The following is a 10,461-nucleotide window of genomic DNA, read 5'->3' on the forward strand; positions in this document are numbered from 1 at the left end:
GGCTCTGCAGCTACACTGCTTGGGCTGGAATCTCAGCTCTACCACATAGTAGCTTTATGACCCTAGGAAAGTTAACTCTTAGTGCTGGTTTCCTTACCTTTCAAATGGATAATAACAGTAGCTACTTCATAACCTTATTAGGGGAATTTTGGAAGTTAATATATCTAAAGAAATTCTAACAATGCTTGGCATATAAGTACTCAATAGATGACAGTGATGACGATATTGATGGTAGTAATGATCATAGAGATAGTTTCTGAGAAACATTAGTTGTGATTCAGCTTTTGGTAATCTCCATTTGTATTTCCCATTTTTCTATCTTATTTATACAGTTTCTTGAATATTCTCCCAAATATGGGATATATATTTCTTTCTTAGAGCCTTTGCAGGTAAAGATTTTTCCTTATTTGTATACTGAAGTTTTTAAATGGAGAGGAAGAGTTAGTTTTTGTGATCAAGTAACATTCTTTTCTAAAAATTTATCATTTGTTTTTTAGTTTCTGTCACACCACTCTCATAGTTTTGATTCTCATCCCACGACTGTAAATATAAGCAAGAAACAAAAACCTAAGACCCTTTCTTTGATGCTTAATGGTTGATTCTGACCTTGGCCCTTTACCTACCATGTATGTTCTTTTTTTTTTTTTGAATTTTATTTTATTATTTTTTTAATACAGCAGGTTCTTATTAGTTATCTCTTTTATGCATATTAATGTATATATGTCAATCCCAATCTCCCAATTAATCCCAACAACAACAACAGCACAACCCCGCCCCCAATTTCCCCCCTTGGTGTCCATACGTTTTTTCTCTACATCTGTGTCTTTATTCCAGCCTTGCACACAGGTTCATCTGTACCATTTTTCTAGGTTCCACATATATGCGTTAATATATGACATTTGTTTTTCTCTTTCTGACTTACTTCAGTCTGTATGACAGTCTCTAGATCCATCCACGTCTCAACAGATGACCCAGTTTCCTTCCTTTTTATGGCTGAGTAATATTCCATTGTATATATGTACCACATCTTCTTTATCCATTCATCTGTCGATGGGCATTTAGGTTGCTTCCACGACCTGGCTATTGTAAATAGTGCTGCAGTGAACATTGGGGTGCATGTGTCTTTTTGAATTATGGTTTTTTCTGGGTATATGCTCAGTAGTGGGATTGCTGGATCATATGGTAATTCTATTTTTAGTTTTTTAAGGAACCTCCATACTATTCTCCATAGTGGCTGTATCAATTTACATTCCCACCAACAGTGCAAGAGGGTTCCCTTTTCTCCACACCCTCTCCAGCATTTGTTGTTTGTAGATTTTCTGATGATGCCCATTCTAACTGGTGTGAGGTGATACCTCATTGTAGTTTTGATTTGCATTTCTTTAATTAGTGATGTTGGCAGCTTTTCATGTGTTTCTTGGCCATCTGTGTGTCTTCTTTGGAGAAATGTCTATTCAGGTCTTCTGCCCATTTTTGGATTGGGTTGTTTGTTTTTTTAATATTGAGCTCCATGAGCTGTTTATATATTTTGGAGATTAGTCCTGTGTCCATTGATTCATTTGCAAATATTTTCTCCCATTCTGAGGGTTGTCTTTTCATCTTGTTTACAGTTTCCTTTGCTGTGCAAAAGCTTTTAAGTTTCATTAGGCCCCATTTGTTTATTTTTGTTTTCATTTCCATTACTCTAGGAGGTGGGTCAAAAAAGATCTTGCTGTGATTTATGCCAAAGTGTGTTCTTCCTATGTTTTCCTCTGAGAGTTTTACAGTGTCCGGTTTACATTTAGGTCTTTAATCCATTTTGACTTTATTTTTGTGTATGGTTTTAGGGAGTGTTCTAATTTCATTCTTTTACATGTAGCTGTCCACTTTTCCCAGCACCACTTATTGAAAGGCTGTCTTTTCTCCATTGTGTATCTTTGCCTCCTGTGTCATAGATTAGTTGACCATAGGTGCATCGGTTTATCTCTGGGCTTTCTATCCTGTTCCATTGGTCTATATTTCTGTTTTTGTGCCAGTACCATATTGTCTTGATCACTGTAGCTTTGTAGTATAGTCAGGGAGTCTGATTCCTCCAGCGCTGTTTTTTTCCCTCAAGATTGCTTTGGCTATTCTGGGTCTTTTGTGTCTCCATACAAATTTTAAGATTTTTTGTTCTAGTTTTGTAAAAAATGTCATTGGTAGTTTGATAGGGATTGTCTTGAATCTGTAGATTGCTTTGGGTAGTATAGTCATTTTCACAATGTTGATTCTTCCAAACCAAGAACATGGTATATTTCTCCATCCGTGTCATCTTTGATTTCTTTCATCAGTGTCTTATGGTTTTCTGAGTACAGGTCTTTTACCTCCTTAGGTAGGTTTATTCCAGGTATTTTATTCTTTTTGTAGCAATGGTGAATGGGATTGTTTCCTTAATTTCTCTTTCTGATCATTTGTTGTTAGTGTATATGAATGAAAGACATTTCTGTGCATTCATTTTGTATGCAGCAACTTTACCAGATTCATTGATTAGCTCTAGTAGTGTTCTGGTGGCATCTTTAGGATTATCTATGCATAGTATCATGTCATCTGCAAATAGTGACTGTTTTATTTCTTTTCCAATTTGTATTCCTTTTATTTCTTTTTCTTCTCTGATTGTCATGGCTAGGACTTCCAAAACTATATTGAATAATAGTGGCAAGAGTGGACAGCCTTGTCTTGTTCCTGATCTTAGAGGAAATAGTTTTAGTTTTTCACCATTGAGAATGATTCTTGCTGTGGGTTTGTCATATATGGCCTTTATTACGTTGAGATAGGTTCCCTCTATGCCCACTCTCTGGACAGTTTTTATCATAAATTGGTGTTGAATTTTGTCAAAAACTTTTTCTGCATCTGTTGAAATGATCATGTGGTTTTTGTTCTTCAATTTGTTAATATGGTGTATCATATTGATTGATATGTGTATATTGAAGAATCCTTGCATCCCTGGGATAAAACCCACTTGATCATGGTGTATTTTCCTTTTAATGTGCTGTTGGATTCTGTTTGCTATCATTTTGTTGAGGATTTTTGCATCTATTTTCATCTGTTATATTGGTCTGTAATTTTCATTTTTGGAGTATCTTTGTCTGGTTTTGGTATCTGGGTGATGGTAGCCTCATAGAATGAGTTTGGGAGTGTTCCTCTGCAATTTTTTGGAAGAGTTTGAGAAGGATGGGTGTTAGCTCTTCTCTGAATGTTTGATAGAATTCACCTGTGAAGCCATCTGATCCTGCACTTTTGTTTGTTGGGAGATTTTTTATCACAGTTTCAATTCCATTACTTGTGATTGGTCTGTTCATATTTTCTATTTCTTCCTGGTTCAGTCTTGGAAGGTAACAACTTTCTAAGAATTTGTCCATTGCTCATGTTGTCCATTTTATTGGCACAGAGTTGCTTGTCATAGTCTCTTATGATGCTTTGTATTTCTGTAGTGTCCATTGTAACTTCTTTTTCATTTCTAACTCTATTGATTTGAGTCTGCTCTTTCTTTTTCTTGATGAGTCTGGCTAAAGGTTTATCAATTTTGTTTACCTTCTCAATGAACCAGCTTTTCGTTTATTGAGTTCTGCTATTGTTTTGTTTCTATTTCATTTATTTCTGCTCTAATCTTTATGATTTCTTTCCTTCATCTAAGTTTGGGTTTTGTTTGTTCTTCTTTCTCTAGTTCTTTTAGGTGTAAGGTTAGATTGTTTATTTGAGATTTTTTTTGTTTCTTGAGGTAGGATTCTATTGCTATAAACTTCCCTCTTAGAACTACTTTTGCTGCATTCCATCAGTTTTGGATCATCGTGTATTCGTTGTCATTTTGTCTCTAGGTATTTGTTGATTTCGTCTTTGATTTCTTCAGTGATCTCTTGGTTATTTAGTAACGTATTGTTTACCTTTCATGTGTTTGTGTTTTTTCCTTTTTTCCTTGTAATTTATTTCTAATTTCATAGCGTTGTGGTCAGAAAAGATGCTTGATGTGATATCAATTTTCTTAAATATATGGAGGCTTGATTTGTGACCTAAGATGTGATCTATCCTGTAGAATGTTCCGTGTGCACTTGAGAAGAAAGTGTAATCTGCAGCTTTTGAATGGAATGTCCTATAAATATGAATTAAATCTATCTGGTCTATTATGTCACTTAAAGCTTGTGTTTCCTTATGAATTTTCTGTCTGGATGATCTGTCCATTGGTGTAAGTGAGAGTTAAAGTCCCCCACTATTATTGTGTCACTGTTGATTTCCTCTTTTATGGCTGTTAGCATTTGCCTTATGTATTGAGGTGCTCCTATGTTGGGTGCATATATATTTATAATTGTTATGTCTTCTTCTTGGATTGCTCCCTTGATCATTATGTAATGTCCTTCCTTGTCTCTTGTAACATCCTTTATTTTAAAGTCTATTTATCTGATATGAGTATTGCTACTCCAGCTTTCTTTTGATTCCTATATGCATGGAATATCTTTTTCCATCCCCTCACTTTCAGTCTCTATGGGTCCCTAGGTCTGAAGTGGGTCTCTTGTAGACAGCATATATATGGGTCTTGTTTTTGTATCCATTCAGCAAGCCCATGTCTTTTGGTTGGAGCATTTAATCCATTTATGTTTAGTGTAATTATTGATATCTTTGTTCCTATTACCATTTTCTTAATTGTTATGCGTTTGTTTTTGTAGGTCTTTTTTTTTTTTTCCATACACGGGCCTCTCACTGTTGTGGCCTCTCCCGTTGAGGAGCACAGGCTCCGGACATGCAGGCTCAGTGGCCATGGCTCACGGGCCTAGCCGCTCCACGGCATGTGGGGTCTTCCCAGACCAGGGCACGAACCTGTGTCCCCTGCATAGGCAGGCAGACTCTCAACCACTGCGCCACCACGGAAGCCCTGTAGGTCCTTTTCTTCTCTTGTGATTTCCACTTAGAGAAGTTCCTTTAGCATTTGTTGTAGAGCTGGTTTGGTGGTGCTGAATTCTCTTATCTTTTGCTTGTCTGTAAAGCTTTTGGTTTCTCCGTTGAATCTGAATGAGATCCTTGCTGGATAGAGTAATCTTGGTTGTAGAGTCTTCCCTTTTATCACTTTTAATATATCATGTCACTGCCTTCTGGCTTGCAGAGTTTCTGCTGAAAAATCAGCTGTTAACCTTATGGTAGTTCCCTTGTATGTTATTTGTCATTTTTCCCTTGTTCCTTTTAATAATTTTTCTTTGTCTTTAATTTTTGTCAATTTAATTACTATGTGTCTTGGTGTGTTTCTCCTTGCATTTATCCTGCCTGGAACTCTGCACTTCCTGGACTTGGGTGACTATTTCCTTTCCCATGTTAGGGATGTTTTCGACTATAATCTCTTCAAATATTTTCTTGGGTCCTTTCTCTCTTTTTTTTCCTTCTGGGACCCCTCTAATGTGAATGTTTTTGCGTTTAATGTTGTCCCAGAGGTCTCTTAGGCTGTCTTCATTTCTTTTCATTCTTTTTTCTTTTTTCTTCACATCTTTATTGGAGTATAAATGCTTTACAATGTTGTGTTAGTTTCTGCTGTATAACAAAGTGAATCAGCTATATGTATACATATATCCCCATATCCCCACCCTCTTGAGCCTCCCTTCCACCCTCCCTATCCCATCCCTCTGTGTTGTCACAAAGCATTGAGCTGATCTCCTTGTGCTATGCAGCTGCTTCCCTCTAGCCATCCGTTTTACATTTGGTAGTGTATATATGTCAATGCTACTCTCACACTTCATCCCAGCTTTCCCTCTCTGCCATGCCCTCAAGTCCATTCTCTACGTGTGCATCTTTATTCCTGACGTGCCACTAGGTTCATCAGTACTGCTCTTTAAAATTCCATATATATGCATTAGCATACAGTATTTTTTTTCTCTTTCTGACTTACTTCACTCTGTATGACAGATTCTAGGTCCATCCACCTCACTACAGATAACTCAATTTTGTTCCTTTATATGGCTGAGTAATAATCTATTTCATTCTTTTTTCTTTATTCTGTTCTGCGGCAGTGAATTCCACCATTCTGTCTTCCAGTTCACTTATCCGTTCTTCTGCCTCCATTATTCTGCTATTCATTTCTTCTAGTGTATTTTTCTTTTCAGTTATTGTATTGTTCATCTCTGTGTTTTGGTTCTTTAATTCTTCTAGGTCTTTGTTAAACATTTCTTGCATCTTCTCCATTTTTGCCTCCATTCTTTTTCTGAGGTTTTGGATCATCTTCATTATCATTATTCTGAATTCTTTTTAATGGAAGATTGCCTATCTCCACTTCATTTAGTTGTTTTTCTGGTGTTTTATCTTGTTCCTTCATCTGGTACATAGTCCTCTACCTTTTCATTTTGTCTATCTTTCCGTGAATGTTTTTGTTTTTGTTTTTGTTCCACAGGCTGCAGGATTGTAGTTCTTTTTGCTTCTGCTGTCTGCCCTCTGGTGGATGAGTCTATATAAGAGGCTTGTGTAAGCTTCCTGATGGGAGAGACTGGTAGTAGGTAGAGCTGGTGTTGCTCTGGTGGGCAGAGCTCAGTAAAACTTTAATCCACTTGTCTGCTGATAGGTAGGGCTGAGTTCCCTCCCTGTTGGTTGTTTGGCCTGAGGTGACCCAGCACTGGAGACTACATGTTCTTTGGTGGGGCTAGTGGTGGACTCCGGGAGGGCTCCTGCCAAGGAGTACTTCCCAGAACTTCTGCTGCCAGTGTCCTTGTCCCCGTGGTGAGCCACAGCCACCCACTGCCTCTTCAGGAGACCCTCCAACACTAGCAGGTAGGTCTGGTTCTCCTATGGGGTCGCTGATCCTTCCCCCGGGTCCTGATGTGCACACTGGTTTGTGTGTGCTCTCCAGGAGTGGAGTCTCTGTTTCCCCTAGTCCTATCTATTTCCTGCAGTCAAATCCTGCCAGCCTTCAAAGTCTGCCTCTCTGGAAATTGCCCCTCTTGTTGCCAGACCCCCAGGTTGGCAATCATGACATGGGGCTCAGAACCCTCACTCCAGTGGGTGGTATAATTGTTCTCCAGTTTATGAGTCACCCACCCAGCGGTTATAGGATTTGATTTTATTGTGATTGCACCCCTCCTACCATTTCATTGCAGCTTCTCCTTTGTCTTTAGATATGGGGCATCTTTTTTGGTGAGTTCCAGTGTCTTCCTGTCAATGATTTTCAGCAGTTAGTTGTGATTCCGGTGCTCTTGCAAGAGGGAGTGAGCACACGTCCTTCTACTCCACCATCTTGAACCAATCTACCATATATGTTCTTTACAACCACTCATATCCTTCTGCCATGGATTCAGCTCCCAATTTTCAGTTGATGGCTAACAAATTCTCATCTCCTTTCTTCATACCTCCAGCTGCATAGTGGACATTTCCATCTGGAAGTCTTAGAAATATCAAATTTTGCATGTTCAAATTTTCATACCTCTCCTCATTCCTCCAGCTTTATTTCTCCTCCTTCTCCACTATTTCCAAGTCCTCTTTCTTACTAGATTACATAATTGCTTGGACAGGTTCTGAGCCAGTTACCTATGAATCATGTCTATGTCATCTCTGTCACAGCCTAGTATAAATCAGTGACCACTATTTCCAGCTTCCTGAATAATAGATGATGAATTCATCAGTTTGCTGATTCAGTAATTAACATACTTCTACAGGATATTTCTATTACGGTATATTTCCCCATATAGTATAAATACAAAATTACGTAAATATGCAAGCCTGATATATGGTATCTGATCAGCTGAATGGGTTCTTAGATGTTTTGACCACAGTGTTTAGTTTTGATGACTTCAAATTGTCTTTTTACAGGGAACAGTAACATTTAAGGATGTGGCTGTGGACCTCACCCAGGAGGAATGGCAGCAAATGAAACCTGCTCAGAGGGACTTGTACCGTGATGTGATGCTGGAGAACTATAGCAACCTAGTCACAGTGGGTAAGGGTAACTTTGTAATTTTACACAGAATTCTTTTCTATCTTTGAAATCTGTGACGACTTCAACTTGCCAGATGTCTTTAACTAGCCTTCCCTTTCTTCATTTCATTGTATGTGCTTGTCTTTAGGGTAAAGGCTAATTACTTTGTCTCACTGTGGAAGTTCCTCCATCCTCATCTTTCATAGGCCCTCAAGTCCCCAGGACTCAACCCAAGGTCTGGATGGTTGTCTCCAGCATTAATATCCAAGTCCTTTGTTGTCTTTCATAACAGGCTGCCAAGTCACCAAACCAGATGTGATCTTCAAGTTGGAGCAGGAAGAGGAGCCATGGGTGATAGAAGAAGAAATGCTTGGGAGGCCCTGTCCAGGTGAATAAGTGAAAATGCGGGTCTGAATGAGAAAGACACATGACAGTTGTTCAGGGGGTTGATACCATTTCACATTTTCCAAGATTTGCTTAAGTCTTCTACAGTGACAAAAGGTATGAATGCCTTGGATTATGGTGACACTTCCAAATACTGTATTGGAGCTATCTTCCTTTTTTCAAATTTTAGATACCAAAACTTCCCTAGTTCATTTACAGCATTACTTTCAGGATTCGTGTCCCTCTCTATGATCCTTAAGCTCTCTCTTTGCTTTGTGTTCATAGGGTTTTTTCTTATGCATTCAATATTTGGTGGATGTATAGTATTTTAAAAAACACATTTGTTTCAGAGTTAGATTCCTTTTCTTTCTATTTTGAAAAGCCTCAGATTTGTTTTGTAACAATACTCACACTTTCCATTGTACTTCACAACTCTCACAATCCCACATAGGTTTAAAAGTTTCTGGCTTACAAATTGTTACCTCCTTCCTGCTTATTTACACCTCTCATTCCTTTAATTTTTTTGAAATATAATGTATGCACAGTTAGTTAAAAAATATAAACAGTCCAAAAGATAACATTGAAAAGTGAGTGTCTCTTACCCGTGACACTCATTCCCTTTCTTTTCCCAGTTGAGTACACTTTTTTTTTAGAGTTGTGCTGGCTATTCTTTTTTTTGTTTTGTTAATTTTATTTACTTATTTGTGTCTGCGTTGGGTCTTTGTTGCTGCGCGTGGGCTTTCTCTAGTTGCAGCGAGCAGGGGTTACTCTTCATTGTGGTGCACGGGCTTCTCATTGAGGTTGCTTCTTGTTGCAGAGCACGGGCTCTAGGTGCATGGGCTTCAGTGGTCGTGGCACACAGTCTCAGTAGTTGTGGCTTGTGGGCTCTAGAGCACAGGCTCAGTAGTTGTGGTGCATGGGCTTAGGTGCTCTGCAGCATGTAGGATCTTCCCAGACCAGGGCTCGAACCAGTGTCCCCTGCATCGGCAGGCGGATTCTTAACCACTGTGCCACCACAGAGGCCCTGTGCTGTCTATTCTTGATTGTTTATTTCACCATAAGAATTTTACATTCAACTGTCTCTTTCCAGAGAAAAACGTGTTGGATTTTTTGGTGGGAATGTGTTAGAAGCATAAATTAACTTTCGGAGTGCTGACATCTTTATAACGTCGAGGTTTTCTATCCAAGAACGTGTTCTCTGTCTTTGTTCAGATCTATTTTTTGTGTCCTTCAGAAATGCTTTCCAAGGTTTCCTTTATACCTTTTGTAAATTTCTTACTAAGTTTATACCTAAGTAACAGACAAGAGAAAAAAATCAGTACTAGAAGAATTGGAAAGGACCCTGTAAAACCATCTTTATTTATAGATGATAAGATTATATCCCTTAAAACACAAGAGAATCAACTGCAACAAATAGTAAGAGAATCCAGTGATATGGCAGGGTATCAAATTAACAAATAAAAATCAGTAGTTTTCATGTATACTTCAACAACCGAGTAGAAGATATAAGGAAAAGGAAACCACATTTATAGTCATAACAATATAGATAAAATACTATTCTGGACATGGGCTCATGGAGCTTATAATTTAGTGGGAACTGGAGTCCCTGAGGTTTTGCAAACAAGCAAATATCTTTTTTTAAAAACCTTTATATTTAGTTGATAGTTGGCTGTGTATACAATTCTTGAGCCATACTGTCTTTCCTAGAGGTTTTGTAGACAGTTCCCTGAAGACTTTAGATAGTCCTCTGCTGCCTCTTGGCTTTGAATTGTTGCTTGGAGAAATCTGAAGCCTGATTGTTTTCCCTCATAGGTGACTTGATTTATTTGCCTAGATGCCCATAGGTTTGTTTTTCTTGAAAGCTTTAGAACTTTATGAGGCTTATTGATCAGTCAGTATCAGTTTTTCCTGTAAGCTTGTATATTCATGTTTTTTGATTCTTGTAGTGTGGTATAGATCTGAATACTGGTTCCTTTTATAACTACATTCCTCATCTTTTTTTTTTTTGTGGTACACGGGCCTCTCACTGTTGTGGCCTCTCCCATTGCGGAACACAGGCTCCGGATGCACAGGCTCAGCGGCCATGGCTTATGGGCCTAGCCGCTCCGTGGCATGTGGGATCTTCCCAGACTGGGGCACGAACCCATGTACCCTGCATCGGCAGGCAGACTCTCAACCAC

General features: G+C 38.5%; 1 protein-coding gene across 4 annotated transcripts in view; it reads left to right on the top strand.

Annotated features, from left to right (window-relative positions):
• Positions 1–10,461, top strand: part of ZNF568 (zinc finger protein 568) — a 51,185-nt gene that overhangs the window by 24,485 nt on the left and 16,239 nt on the right. For all 4 annotated transcript variants that reach the window (XM_022586271.2, XM_022586277.2, XM_089902241.1 and 1 more), the window contains 2 exons: positions 7,792–7,918; positions 8,190–8,285. In XM_022586271.2, the coding sequence (XP_022441979.1) occupies positions 7,792–7,918; positions 8,190–8,285 (223 nt within the window). The remainder of the gene's footprint in view (positions 1–7,791; positions 7,919–8,189; positions 8,286–10,461) is intronic.

The sequence above is a fragment of the Delphinapterus leucas genome, chromosome 20, assembly GCF_059928025.1.
Source record: "Delphinapterus leucas isolate spDelLeu-1000000601 "Yukka" chromosome 20, BTC_Dleu_Yukka2, whole genome shotgun sequence".
In the NCBI taxonomy this organism is placed as follows: Eukaryota; Metazoa; Chordata; class Mammalia; order Artiodactyla; family Monodontidae; genus Delphinapterus; species Delphinapterus leucas.